Genomic DNA, 15,000 nt, shown 5'->3' on the forward strand with positions numbered 1-15,000 from the left:
CTTTTACTGTGTTCTTCAGCAAAAACAAGTTACATGTAGCGAGTATAGCTGATTTTTCAGGTCAGCTGCAGACAGCTGGCCTTTCCTCAACCAGGGTGCCCAGAGCATGAAAAACCAGCTTTTGACAGCAGTTGCAAAGTTCTTTGTTTTCTTGAGGTTTCGTTTTTTTTTTGTAAAAGGCATCAACAAAGAGAGGGAAGCGCAAAGGCAACGGCACAAGCTCCTGAAACTGCGTCACTGCGCGATCTATTCATGTATGTGTGCATTATCTCATCTGGGGCTGTCTTATATGCCTGCGATTGACTGTTGTTATGCATGAATAAAATCTTTGTTACGCTTAAATGAAATATCTGTTTCCTATTTTTGTTCACGTATATCAGACATAAAAAGAAATGTGCACGTATTTACCAGGTATAAAAAAAAATGTATAGTACACGGAACACCACGTGCAGTCCATTTTACAGGCATTTTTTTTGCTTATTATCCTATCCTCGGGGCCCAATGGGAATTATGAGGAGATGGGTACATGGTTTACAAACCATCAAAAACATTCAAACCTATGAGGACAACAATAAGATAGTAGGCAGAAATAGCAGCAAATAAAATAAAAAGAAAGAACAGAAATTCAAGTCATTTCAAAAGATGATCGGTTACAGCGGTTTTGAATGGTTATGCATTAATATAACATCAATAGAACAGTAACGTAACCTTAGAATTCCTTTACTTTATTAGAATGAAAAATGTAACCTGAAACGTACCCTTAAAAAATTACGCTGCCATCATCGCTAGAATAAAAAAACAAGTGTCCTTAGCTATCGCCGAAGATATGCACGTACGAAGGCGAAAGCCTTGTAAAGCCTACTCTAATTCACTCTAATCCTTAATTAATACACCTTAATCCCTCTAATTCAGCCTTATCCCCTTAATCCAATCACTATAATGAATAATTAAATTTGCTAATCATTTAGCATCTCCTATACACGGCTGGACATGCTTTGGTTCGTTTCTGGCCTTCCTTGGGTCGTGTGATATGTTCTGTATCTCGCAACACGGCCTCGGAAGATGGAGATCAAGGCATTTGCCTTAGAAATTACGTTTTCTCTTCGCCAGCATAGAAACACATCAGGTTTCCCGCTCGAAGCCCAGCTGAGCTAGCACACGCTTTTCACGCAAGCGACAAGCGCTAGAGAAGCCTGTTGTAGTCGAAACAAACCCTGATTTATAAATCAGCTGCCCACATTTGAACTGTGCTGCTGCTACAGCTTAATAAAAACAAAAAGCGCAGCAGCCCGCTTGCCGATGCTGTGGAAACACGGCGGGCTACGAAGACCGGATGGTGCCGCGGCACCCACCTGCACTGCAGCGCCCCTAGTGGCAGCCGCCGGCATTCATTGCATTTGGTGCCACCCGAAAGGCCGCGGACGGCACACTAGCCAGTATATTCTAGGCACTATAGTACGGCTTAGCGTCGCAACATACCCTCGCCGTCGCGAGACCTTGTTTGTACAATGCTTAAAAGGATGCGAGGTGTGGTATCGTCTGTTCCGTAGGCGACCCGACTCGACTCGACAGACTGGCGGCACGAGCGTTTATTTGAATAGTTCGTAATGCGTGGGAAGTCTGTTATCACTTTAGAATTACCGACTGGACCCGACTGGACTCGACAAATGAACTTGATTAAGACGGACGGACGGACGGACGGACGGACAGACAGACAGACAGACAGACAGACAGACAGACAGACAGACAGACAGACAGACGGACGGACGGACGGACGGACGGACGGACAGACGGACAGACGGACGGACGGACGGACGGACGGACGGACGGACGGACAGACGGACAGACGGACAGACGGACGGACAGACGGACAGACGGACAGACGGACAGACGGACGGACGGACGGACAGACGGACAGACGGACAGACGGACAGACGGACGGACGGACAGACGGACAGACGGACGGACGGACGGACGGACTCTACTGGACTCTACTGGACGCGACTCTACTGGACTCGACGCGACTCGACGCGACTCTACTGGACTCGACGCGACTCGACGCGACTCGACGCGACTCGACGCGACTCTACTGGACTCGACGCGACTCTACTGGACTCGACGCGACTCGACGCGACTCGACGCGACTCTACTGGACTCGACGCGACTCGACGCGACTCTACTGGACTCGACGCGACCCTACTTGACTCGACTCTACTGGACTCGACGCGACCCTACTTGACTCGACTCTACTGGACTCGACGAGACCCTACTTGACTCGACTCTACTGGACTCGACGAGACCCTACTTGACTCGACTCTACTCGACGCGACCCTAGCCGACCGATGACTCGGTTTAACGTACCAAGTGACACCGTTTCGATGCATTAGTGGCACACATTGTGTCTGTTCCTTCCCACCAAGTCTGCTTATGTTGAAAGAACGCAAGTGCAACGAAAACAACGTGGAGCAGAGCGCTGAAACGTTCCAACTTCATGTGAAATGTGATTACATATTTTGAGTAAAACTGGCTGGAAACGATTTCTCGACCTCTTGACGCCATGGACTAATTTGTGTCTGCCTCAGCAGCGGCACGCAAGCGCTAAAAACAAATGCGGCCCTTTCAAGGCCTTCTTTAATGACATATGAAGCCGTGCTCGGAAATATCTGGGGTGATACTGCGCTCCGCTCGGCTACCTGGTTATCGATTAGGGGTACGTCCTTCGTAATTATTATTTTTCTTAACTGCAATTAGTCGAAAGAAAAAAACGAAATGGAAATAGGAGTAGAAAAAAAAAGAATCATCGATTGGTCTTATGCATCGGCAGCCTATGAGGTGTTTTACCTATGTTTATTGCGTTTGCCCCGGCACACTCGCTCTGTGACAAACATTGCGTAATTTCGTTATCCGACTAACATCAGCACAACAAGGTATATCGATAACGTCGGGATCGTTACGTTGCTTCTGCTTAAAATAGGAATCTGCGTTCAGCTTAACAGAATGACATAAAATCGCTTAACCATCCGCCAATAAAGAGTTTTTTTTTTCTTGTATTTGTCCCGGGTGGGTAGTCGAGCCTGGTCCAGTGTATTGCGTGCAACAGCCACGACACTTGCGCTAGTCGTACACTAGTGCAAGTCATACGTTTAATGACATTCAGATGCTCGAGATATGTCACAGTACAACAGTCCCTCGAAACTCGTGTCAATGGTACGTTTGTGACAGTGAGATAATGGAGCCAGACAACCATGCGGTTTCGCGATAGCTGTGCCAGCCGCAATGTTATGTTGCGGCCACTTGTTCGCGTCTGGGTACGTCCGAGTAGGCTTGGTCGAACAATAAGCGTTACGTTCTATACGCTCACCTTGCGAGGAACGCGACCCTTTGCGATGACGTCCTTTCGGTGCCTGAGACGTGTCCCCTTCTTGGGTTTTCTGCTCCATCTCGGAAGCTGCCGACGTTCCAGAAGCGACCAGCGAGACGAGAAAGAGAAATGGTTTTTCTTCTTTACCATACCGCCCTGGCTAGAGCACGCTAAGAAGACGATTCAATTCAATTAAATTCAATTCAGTCTTTATTTTTCTCTTGGACAGAGAAGGAGACAGGACTAAAAGCTCGTAAGCTTGACAGAGGTCCTGCCCCCTTTATCAACTTGGCAGTACAGTACACAAGCAGAGATTTTCAATTTTCCAAATAAACACTGAAACAAAATATCAAAACACTTTGTAAAAAGCAGCGCTATGCATTGCAGCACAAACATATGTATTAGAAAAATAAGTGGTCATGGGCAAACGAAAAAAAATAATAACAGGTATAGGTTTAAACTGAGTGCAACATTACGTAATCTTGCCAAGAAAAAATCGCTTAATCACATCACTTGAATGCTGAAAGGGGTCAAACAATTCTTTGTTTAATTTATTTAATAATACTGGAACACTATAAGAAAGAGACTGCCGGTATAATATGCCCTAGGCGTCGGCACTAACCAAATTTCTTTATGTCTAGTTTGTAGGATATGCGTGTTTTTCTCAAGTTTTGCCAGATAACTAATATAATGTTCATCACTGTGTGAAGAGCGTTTATAGGTCATTAAAAGTCTATAATTGTATAAACTATAGATTGGCAGGATTTCATATTTTAAAAACAAGTCATCTGTGGGGGAACGATAAGGAACACCAGCAATGCATCTTACAGCTCTTTTATGGCCGTCTGGGTAGCGTGCCGTCACGTAGAACACTGCACGGGCCCGGGCCGACCCAAAAGCCCGGGCCTGGGCCCGGGCTTGAAAGAGCGGGCTTGGCCCGGGCCCGCTCATTAAAAGGCCTAAGTCGGGCCTTCGAGAGCACGTGAACATTATGCATTGCGTGGTCTAAGGTATATTGTGCCAAGCTGAAGTGACACGTGCAAAGAGCTGGCTCTATTAAAGATAAGCGGAAAACAGATGAAGTTCTAATTTTCTTCTTTTACCCCAAGAACGAACATCACGGATGTTCCCACGAGAGGAACAAAGCTTTCGGTCTTTTATTGCTTATACACTGCAGCTGATCAGACCCCCCGGAGGTGAGGTTGACACATACGGTACAATCTGTAAGTAAAGAAATATTTTGATGCTACGCCTATACAGGTATAGACAGCATTATGCATTGCATGGTCTAAGGTATATTTTGCCAAGCTGAAGTGACACGTGCAAAGAGCTGGCTCTAGTAAAGAAAAGCGAAAAACAGATGAAGTTCTAATTTTGTTTCTTTTACCCCAAGAACGAACATCACGGATGTTCCCACGAGAGGAACAAAGCTTTCGGTCTTTTATTGCTTATACACTGCAGCTGATCAGACTCCCCGGAGGGGACGTTGACACATACGGTACAATCTGTAAGTAAAGAAACATTTCTGATGCTGCGCCTGTACAGGTGTAGACAGCATTATACAGGGTGTTCCACTTAACTTGGGCCAAACATTAAAAATATACAAATACTTCGTAAGCTCGACAGAACCAAGGTAATTCTGTTTGCGGTCCCTTGTAGATACTCAGTTTATTTTTTGCAATTCGCCTAATTAGACATTTAGATTTACTGATTTAATCAACTTCTCAATTATTATACTTGTATTAAAGTGTCAATTATAAAATTGTAGAAAACCATGGGGAACTCTCGATACAGCTTTGTGTTGCTCAATACGTGCAACATAAAAGTGTTTTTTTTTTCGAACTTCACGTGAAAGAAGCCCGCGAATACGCGCAATGTGCCAGGAATGGCCGGTCGCACCCGCCGTGGTTGCTCAGTGGCTATGGTGTTAGGCTGCTGAGCATGAGGTCGCGGGATCGTATCCCGGCCACGACGGCCGCATTTCGATGGGGGCGAAATGCGAAAACACCCGTGTGCTTAGATTTAGGTGCACGTTAAAGAACCCCAGGTGGTCAAAATTTCCGGAGTCCCCCACTACGGCGTGCCTCATAATCAGAAAGTTCTTTTGGCATGTAAATCCCCATATATTAATTAATGGCCGGTCGCGCGCCAATTTTGCATGTATTCGCGAGCTTGCTTCACCCTCTGAAAAGCACTCCTGCACCACGTATTGAGCAACAGAAAGCTGTATCGGGAGTTTTTCATGTTGCTCTACGACTTTATCATTGACACTTTTCATCTAATTTTAATAATTGAGAAACTAATCAATTAGTTAAGACAGGTTATCTAATTAGGGGGATTGCAAAAAATAACCTGAGTACGTACAAGCGACGGCATGTAAGAACATGCCGTCGAAGCATGAAGAACATGTAAATTTTTGCCTTTTGCTGGCCTTTTCAGACTCCTATTCCTGTGGCATCGTCTTCGGGTGTGGTCTTTTTGTGTCACTGGGTGTTATCTAAACGTATTTTCTATCTTTATTTCATTACAAAGGGAGAAACCTTTTATCTGGAATGGCATCAAGTATGGTGCGGGACAGGTTGATTACATAATTATATTGCACGTGGCGATTACGTTTCCGTGTCGACGTTAGAATATGAACGATTTATATTTCATCTGCTTTTGCTGATAAAATATAAAAAGATATATGAAAAAGATTTTTTGATCTTGCTGCGACATATTATTATTCAAGAGCCTCTTTCTAAAAAATTGTGCAAATAGTGTTTCCAACGCGAGTGTACAAAAGAGCATCAAAGAACATGTCCCGGGTTTGCTTCTATCCGCTGTTCCATTTTAGTTGTACACTCCTTTTAAACAAATTTTGTTGCTATGTTTTATTGTCACTACACTTTTATTGTAATGACTTTCCATGTACCACATGCACATGTACCACATTTCATTTATATTCCTTGGTATTACGTGCCAAAACCACAATATGATTACGAGGCACGCCACAGTGGGGACGGGATTAATTTCGACTACCTGGAGTTCTTTAACGTGCACCTAAATATAAGTACGCGGGTGTTCTTGCATTTCGCCAATATCGAATGCGGTCGCCGTGGCCGCGGGAATCGCACCCGCGTCCTAGGACTTAACAGCTTAACCGCTGAGCTACCACCGCAGGTAAAGCAGTATTTCGATGCATGTACACACCGGATTTTCCGTCCGATCGTCCGCGACAAAGCGCAAGGCATCAATAATTATCATCATCAACAACAAATGTTTAGCGGGACCGGTCCGGGCCTGGTCATGAACCCGGGCGCACTGGTTAAGCGTAGTAATAAACGCCCGGGCCCGGTCCAGGCCCGGGCTTGGTATCACGGGCCCGGGCAGGCACCGGGCCTAATAATCAGGCCCACGCAGTGCTCTAAGCGTACGTAAAGCATATATTGCGTTTCACCCGGTACACTCGCTCTGTGAAACACTTTGCATAATTTTGTTATCCGACTAACATCAGCACAACAAGGTACATCGATAACGTCGGGATCATTACGTTGCTTCTGCTTAAAATACGAATCTGCGTTCAGCTTAAGAGAATAACATAACATCCATTACCCATTCGCAAATAATTCGTTTTTTTTCTTGTCTTTGTCATGGGAGGTTAGTCGGATTAGGCCCAGTGTGTTGCGTGCAACAGCCGTGACTCTTACGCAAGTCGTACACTTGTCCAAGTCATGTGCTTAATGTCGTTCGGATGCTCGAGATATGTCACAGTACAGTCCCTTGAAGTTTTTGTCAATGGTGCGTTTGCGACAATCAGATAATCGAGCCAATCAAACTCAGTCAAAGTATCTTTATTTAGGCATCAGAACTGAGTTACCTAGGAGGCAGACATAAAGGCAAATTAATGCCTGACAAAGTGTCAACCCCCTTACCCCACTCCCCAAACATCTCACCCAACATCGCTGTAATAATTGCTACATTGCCTTTCTTCAAAATTTTCAATTATATATCAGTGGAAAGCACTGGCAACAATGCATCAAAATGATAACATTTGAAACAAGAGTATTCTGTATCGCGAGAAATGCGCATCTAAGAATGAATGCCATTTGTGACATGAAGAACATGAAAATCGACGAAAGCAATGATACAGGAACATATATCGACCACCCGGTTTCGAGATAGCTGTGCCAGCCGCAATTATATATTTTGGCCACTTGTTCATGTCTCGGTGCGGCCGAGTACGCTTGGTTGAACCGAGCGTTACGTTCTATACGCTCACCTTGCGAGGATCGTGAGCCTCTGCGATGACGTCCTTTCGGTGCCTGAGACGTGTCCCTTTCCTGGGTTTTCTGCTCCATCTCGGACGCTGTCGGCGTTGCAGAAGCGGCCAGCGAGACGAGAACGAGAAATGGGTTTTCTTCTTTAACATACCACCCTCGCTCTACCATACGCTCTGAAGAAGATGGCCGTCTGGGTATAGCGTACGTATAGCATTTATTGCGTTCGCTCTGGTACACTCGTTCTGTGACACACTTGGCGTAATTTTGTTATCCGACTAACATCAGCACAACAAGGTATATGGATAACGTCGGGATCATTACGTTGCTTCTGCTTAAAATAGGAATCTGCGTTCAGCTTAAGAGAATAACATAACATCCCTTAACCATCCCCCAATAATGAGTTTTTGTTTCGTGTATTTGTCACGGCAAGGTAGTTGGAGCAGGTCCAGTGTATTGCGTGCAACAGCCGTGACACTCGCGCAAGTCGTACACTTGTCCAAGTCATGTGCCTAATGTCGTACAGATGGTCGAGATATGTCACCGTACAGTCCCTTGAAACTCGTGTCAACGGTACATTTGCGACAGTGAGATAATGGAACCATCCGGTCTCGCTATAGCTGTGCCAACCGCAATTATACATTGTGGCCACTTGTTCCCGCCCCGGTACGATCGAGTACACTTGGTTGAACGAGTGTTTGGTTGTACACGTTCACCTTGCACGGAACGGGAGCCTCTGCGTTGCTGTCCCTTTGGCGTCTGAGTCGCCTCCTTTTCTTGGCTTTTCTGCTCCATCTCGGCGGCTGTCGACGTTCCCGAAGCGGCCAGCGAGACGAGAAAGAGAAATGGTTTTCTTCTTTAACATACCACCCTCGCTAGAGCACGCTCTGAAGAAGATGGCCGTCTGGTTGCGTTGATTGCGTTTGGCCCGATACGCTCACTCTGTGACACACTTTGCCTAATTTTTGTTATCCGACTAACATCACCACAACAAGGTATATCGATAACGTCGGGATCATTACGTTGCTTCTGCTTAAAATAAGAATCTGCGTTCAGCGTAAGAAAATAACATCTCTTAACCATCCGCCAATAATGAGTTTTTTTCTTCTTGTCTTTGTCACGGGAGGGTATTCGGATCAGGCCCAGTGTATCGCTTGCAACAGCTGCGACACTTACGCAAGTACACTTGTCCAAGTCATGTGCTTAATGTCATTCAGATGGTCAGATATCATTTGGCTGTCATTGCACTTCATGCGATAGCGTACCCTTTCTATTTCTGCCTTGCAATTTTGTACCGCATTTCACTGAAGGCCGTTTTGCCGTCGAGATGACTCATCGATGTTACGTGTTTTGTAACTTTTACCACCTGTTCTTAGCTGTATCAAGTTTTTGTCACATGTTCATTTTTCTTGAATTTGTCCCCCCCCCCCCTCCCTGCAATAATGCTCTTGTGGTGCTGCAGGTACTTGTATAAATAAAGAAAAAGAGATATGGCACAGTACAGACCCTTGGAACTCGTGTCAATGGTACATTTGTGACAGTGAGTTATTGGAGCCAGACAACCATCCGTTCACATGATAGCTGTGCCAGCCGCAGTTATATATTGTGGCCACTTCTTCATGTCTCGGTAGGGCGGAATACGCTTGTTCTACACGTTAAGTTCTACACGCTCACCTTGCACGGACCGCGAGCCTCTGCGTTGCTGCTGCTTTGGCGTCTGAGTCGTCTCCCTTTCTTGGCTTTTCTGCTCCACCTCGGCGGCTGTTGACGTTCCCGAAGCGGCCAGCGACACGAGAAAGAGAAATGGTTTTCTTATTTAACATACCACCCTCGCTAGAGCACGCTCTGAAGAAGATGGGCGTCTGAGTATAGCGTACGTATAGCATTTATAGCATTTGCCCCGGTACACTAGCTCTGTGACACACTTTGCTTAATTTTTGTTAGCCGTCTAACATCAGCACAGCAAGGTATATCGATAATGTCTGGATCATTACGTTGCTTCTGCTTAAAATAGGAATCTGCGTTCAGTTTAAGAGAATAACATAACTTCCCTTAAGCATCCGCCAATAATGAGTTTATTTTAAAGCGCGCGAACTTGCGATTTCGCCGTGGCCATGCCTCGAAAATGCACATGACGTCACACCACGTCCCTCGTCACAACGCGTTCCTCGTCGTTGCTTTCGCCTCCTCTCGCTTCGCCAGCTGCGTCGCATGTCTGATAACATGTCGGAGGATAAAAAAGGAGAGCTCGCGTGCGCCGCAACCACAGTTGAGGCGGCAGTATGGACGGCGACAATTCTGATCAGCAATAGCAGGCCTGGAATCGACATCGGAACGATACGAAGAGGAAACCAATCGCCCACGAAACAGACGAACAGCGCGCCGAACGACTGGCTAAATTCCGCAGCATAGCTAGACAATAAGACTAACCTGGATTTGCAATCAAGATCAACCAAGGCTAACTATGATATGCATTAGCTTTCGCTACGTACAGTCGCGGTCAGAAGAAAATGGACCGCGGGATCTCCGAAAACGTTCAATTCCCGAGCAGCCTGTAGAAGTAACCAGTAAAACTGCCCACGACAACGTTGTTAGCATATTCTAGTCAAGGTCCAAAATGCAAATACCAGATTGCGTTGTGAGGTTGCGGAGATATTCAGCTTTTTCTTAGATTTCATGGTCCATAATATTCTGTCCGCGACTGTACATCCTGGCATAGCCGAGCTAAGCCACTGCCAATTTCTTGTCTTTGTCACGGGAGGGTAGTCGGATCAGGCCCAGTGTATTGCGTGCAACAGCCGCGACACACGCGCTAGTCGTACACTTGTGCAAGTCATATGTTTACTGACATTCAGATGCTCGAGATATGTCACAGTGCAGTCGCTCGAAACTCGTGTCAACGGTACGTTTGTGACAGTGAAACAATGGAGCCAGACAACCATGCGGTCTCGCGATAGCTGTGCCAGCCGCAATGTTACGTTGCGGCCACACGCTCGCGTCTGGGTGCGTCCGAGTAGGCTTGGTCGAACAAGCGTTACGTTCTATACGCTCACCTTGCGAGGAACGCGAACCTTTGCGAGGACGTCCTTTCGGTGCCTGAGACGTGTCCCTTTCTTGGGTTTTCTGCTCCATCTCGGAGGCTGTCGGCGTTCCCGAAGCGGCCAGCGAGACGAGAAAGAGAAATGGTTTTCTTCTTTAACATACCACCCTCGCTAGAGCACGCTCTGAAGAAGATGGCCGTCTGGTTGCGTTGATTGCGTTTGGCCCGATACACTCGCTCTGTGACACACTTTGCCTAATTTTTGTTATCCGACTAACATCAGAACAAGGTATATCGATAACGTCGGGATCATTACATTGCTTCTGCTTAAAATTTGAATCTGCATTCCGCGTAAGAGAATAACGTCCCTTAACCATCCACCAATAATAATTTTTTTTTTCTTGCCTTGGTCACGGGTAGGTAGTCAGATCAGGCCCAGTGTATTGCGTCCAACAGCCGTGACACTTACGCAAGTACACTTGCCCAAATCATGTGCTTAATGTCGTTCAGATAGTCAGATATCATTTGGCTGGCATTGCAGTTCATGCGATAGTGTACCCTTTCCATTTCTGTCTTGCAATTTGTACCGCATATCATTGAAGGCCGTTTTGCCGTCAAGATGACTCATCGATGTTACGTATTTTGTTACTTTTACCACCTGTGCTTAGCTGTATCAAGTTTCTGTCACATGTTCATTTTTCTTCAATTTGACCCCCCCCCCCCCCCTCCCCATCCCCTGCAGTAATGCTCTTGTGGTGCTGCAGGTACTTGTGTAAATAAAGAAAAAGAGATATGCCACAGTACAGTCCCTTGGAACGCGTGTCAATGGTACATTTGCGACAGTGAGTTATTGGAGCCAGACAACCATCCGGTCACGTGATAGCTGTGCCAGCCGCAGTTATATATTGTGGCCACTTCTTCATGTCTCGGTAGGGGGGAATACGCTTGGTCGAACGAATGTTCCATTCTATACGCTCACCTTGCACGGAGCGCGAGCCTCTGCGTTGCTGTTGCTTTGGCGTCTGAGTCGTCTCCCTTTCTTGGCTTTTCTGCTCCACCTCGGCGGCTGTCGACGTTCCCGAAGTGGCCAGCGAGACGAGAAAGAGAAATGGTTTTCTTCTTTAACATACCACCCTCGCTAAAGCACGCTCTGAAGAAGATGACCGTCTGGGTATAGCGTACGTATAGCATTTATTTCGTTTGCCCCGATACACTCGCTTTGTGACACACTTTGCTTAATTTTTGTTAGCCGTCTAACATCAGCACAAGGTATATCGATAATGTCTGGATCATTACATTGCTTCTGCTTAAAATAGGAATCTGCGTTCAGTTTAAGAGAATAACATAACTTCCCTTAAGCATCCGCCAATAATGAGTTTATTTTAAAGCGCGCGAACTTGCGATTTCGCCGTGGCCGTGCTCCGAAAATGCACATGACGTCACACCGCGTTCCTCGTCACAACGCGTTCCTCGTCGTTGCTTTCGCCTCCTCTCGCTTCGCCACCTGCGTCGCATGTCTGATAACATGTCGGAGGATTGAAATGGAGAGCTCGCGTGCGCCGCAACCACAGTTGAGGCGGCAGTATGGACGACGACGATTCTGATCAGCACTAGCAGGCCTGGAATCGACATCGGGACGATACGAAGAGGAAACCAATCGCCCACGAAACAGACGAACAGCGCGCCGAACGCCTGGCTAAATGCCGCAGCATAGCTAGACAACCAGACTAACCTGGACTTGCAATCAAGATTAACCAAGGCCAACTATGATATGCATTAGCTTTCGCTACGTACATCCTGGCATAGCCGAGCTAAGCCACTGGCAATTTTCTTTCTTGTCTTTGTCACGGGAGGGTAGTCGGATCGGGCCCAGTGTATTGCGTGCAACAGCCGCGACACATGCGCTAGTCGTACACTTGTGCAAGTCATATGTTTACTGACATTCAAATGCTCGAGCTTTGTCACAGTACAGTCCCTCGAAACTCGTGCCAATGGTACGTCTGTGATAGTGAAATAATGGAGCCGGACAACCATGCGGTCTCGCGATAGGTGTGCCAGCCGCAATGTTATGTTGCGACCACTTGCTGGCGTCTGGGTACGTCCGAGTGGGCTTGGTCGAACAAGCGTTACGTTCCATACGCTCACCTTGCGAGGTTCGCGAGCCTTTGCGAGGACGTCCTTTCGGTGCCTGAGACGTGTCCCTTTCTAGGGTTTTCTGCTCCATCTCGGAGGCTGTCGGCGTTCCAGAAGCGGCCAGCGAGACGAGAACGAGAAACGGTTTTCTTATTCAACATACCACCCTCGCTAGAGCACGCTCTGAAGAAGATGGCTGTCTGGGTAGCGTACGTATAGCATTTATTGCATTTGCCTCGGTACATTCGCTCTGTGACATACTTTGCGTAATAGTGCTATCCGACTAACATCAGCACAACAAGGTATATCGATAATGTCGGGATCATTACGTTGCTTCTGCTTAAAGTAGGAATCTACGTTCAGCTCAAGAGAATAACACAACATCCCTTAACCATCCGCCAATAATTAGTTTTCTTCTTCTTGTCTTTATCACGGGAGATTAGTAGGAGCAGGCACAGTGTATTGCGTGCAACAGCCGTGACACTTACGCAAGTCGAACACTTGTCCAAGTCATGTGCTTAATGTCGTTCAGATGCTCGAGATATGTCACAGTACAGTCCCTTGAAACTCGTGTCAATGGTACGTTTGCGACAGTGAGATAATGGAGCCAGACAACCTTCCGGTCTCGCGATAGCTGTGCCAGCCGCAATGTTATGTTGTGGCCATTTGCTCCCACGCGGGTAGCGTTTTTACAATTGCTAGTATGCACAGCGGGGCGTGGCGCTTTTGACGGCGCTCGACGTTTCTGCGCAGTAAGAGCGGGTGCGAGAGAGAAAATCTGGGGGCCTTTGCTCCTTGAATATGTGACTCTGCCTAGGCACTACGGCGGAGAAGTTGCTTTGCGCGTGTAGCATGCGTTTGTCCCTAGGCGTGCCAGCATGTAGGAGGGGGGTCGAGTTTGTTTACGCTCCGCCGCTGACTGCCCGCACAGTGAGGCAGTGGGCACTGACGCCCCTCTTTGGTCATCACTGTCCCTGAAGGGGCAAGGTTCTGATTGGTGTTGTATAAGACGAGGACCACTTTGTTACTCGCGTCGATAGATTGCATTCTTTACAAGCACTGCTTTAGGAGGGCACACGAAACCGGCAAACCGAGGCCTCAAGGGAGCACATGAGGTTATGTTAAAGCAGGCGGCGCAGGATCTCCGAGGCACCCAAGCGGTAGCGGGGGGATCAAAGGTGAAAGCAGGGCGGCCCGTGGGTTGGGGCCGCGGAGGCCGAAGCGTGCCAGGGGGTGTTCGCATAAAAAATTGGCTGTCCGCTATCGCGGACAGCCGATCGTACACTTTCCTGGCACACGCAGGCCTCTGCAAGCCCCAACCCACGGACCAGTCCGGCTTCTAGCTTTGATGGCCCCGTTGCCGCTTTGGTGTCCTGGACGCGCCGCCAATAATGTGAAATAGTTACACGTTGTTTTAATTAGCAAACAACACGATTGAATAAATATAATTGCGTCGAGCCGCCAACTTACGATGCTAGGTTCATCACTTCTGCGCCGCGCGACTTCTGCCGGCGCGCCTAGGGACGAACGCATAAAACACGCGCTAAGAAACTCCTCCGTAGTCCTACACTCTAAGAACAGTTTACACCCTTTGGCTTGCCCCTTCTGCCACACAAAAATAATCGTCATCTGCCTTGATGCGTTTCCTTTCTTTATCGCTGCGAGCCCGGAACTTTCCAGTGACGAACGGCACGCGCGTTATCAGCATAGAACAGTTTACACCCTTTGGAGTGCCTCTTCTGATAACGCGCGTGCCGTTCGTCACTGGAAAGTTCCGGGATTGCAGCGATAAAGAAAGGAAACGCATCAAGGCAGATGACGATTATTTTTGTGTGGCAGAAGGGGCAAGCCAAAGGGTGTAAACTGTTCTTAGAGTGTAGGCAGAGTCATTTATTCAAGGAGATAAAGTCCCCACATTTCCTCTCTCGCACTCGCTCTTACACGCGCATGCGCGAAAACGTCCGTCGTCTCCGCAAGTGCCACGCCCCACTGCACCTACTAGCAATTCGAAACATGCGTTCGGGTACGGCCGACTACGCTTGGTTGAACCACTGTTCCGTTGTATACGCTCACCTAGCGAGGAGCGCGAGCCTCTGCGTTGACGTTTCTTCGGCGTCTGAGTCGTCTCCCCTTCTTGGGTTTTCGGCTCCATCTGGGAGGCTGTCGACGTTCCAGAAGCGGCCAGCGAGACGAGAAAGACAAATGGT

The 15,000-nt window shown here is 47.5% G+C and overlaps 2 protein-coding genes across 14 annotated transcripts in view; one reads left to right on the forward strand and one right to left on the reverse strand.

Annotated features, from left to right (window-relative positions):
* Positions 1-15,000, forward strand: part of LOC135896516 (mucin-19-like) — a 379,214-nt gene that overhangs the window by 322,238 nt on the left and 41,976 nt on the right. Inside the window, exon 1 of one of the 8 annotated variants that reach the window (XR_010562726.1) lies at positions 12,869-13,002. The exons of the other annotated variants lie outside the window; for them this stretch is intronic. The gene's annotated coding sequence lies outside the window, so the exon portion shown is untranslated. Of the gene's footprint in view, positions 1-12,868; positions 13,003-15,000 lie in introns of those variants that run through there. 8 annotated transcript variants of the gene reach the window in all.
* Positions 1-15,000, reverse strand: part of LOC135896517 (brain acid soluble protein 1 homolog) — an 18,580-nt gene that overhangs the window by 3,518 nt on the left and 62 nt on the right. Inside the window, exons 1-8 of one of the 6 annotated variants that reach the window (XM_065424947.1) lie at positions 14,867-15,000; positions 12,806-12,892; positions 11,640-11,726; positions 10,674-10,760; positions 9,295-9,381; positions 8,337-8,423; positions 7,623-7,709; positions 3,362-3,448 (exon numbers count right to left, since the gene is read on the reverse strand). The exon at positions 14,867-15,000 is cut by the window's right edge and continues 62 nt beyond it. In XM_065424947.1, the coding sequence (XP_065281019.1) occupies positions 3,362-3,448; positions 7,623-7,709; positions 8,337-8,423; positions 9,295-9,381; positions 10,674-10,760; positions 11,640-11,726; positions 12,806-12,892; positions 14,867-14,945 (688 nt within the window). In that variant the 5' untranslated portion in view covers positions 14,946-15,000. The remainder of the gene's footprint in view (positions 1-3,361; positions 3,449-7,622; positions 7,710-8,336; positions 8,424-9,294; positions 9,382-10,673; positions 10,761-11,639; positions 11,727-12,805; positions 12,893-14,866) is intronic. The other 5 variants (XM_065424948.1, XM_065424949.1, XM_065424950.1 and 2 more) reach the window with 5 other exon arrangements.

Source organism: Dermacentor albipictus, chromosome 6, assembly GCF_038994185.2.
Source record: "Dermacentor albipictus isolate Rhodes 1998 colony chromosome 6, USDA_Dalb.pri_finalv2, whole genome shotgun sequence".
NCBI lineage: Eukaryota > Metazoa > Arthropoda > Arachnida > Ixodida > Ixodidae > Dermacentor > Dermacentor albipictus.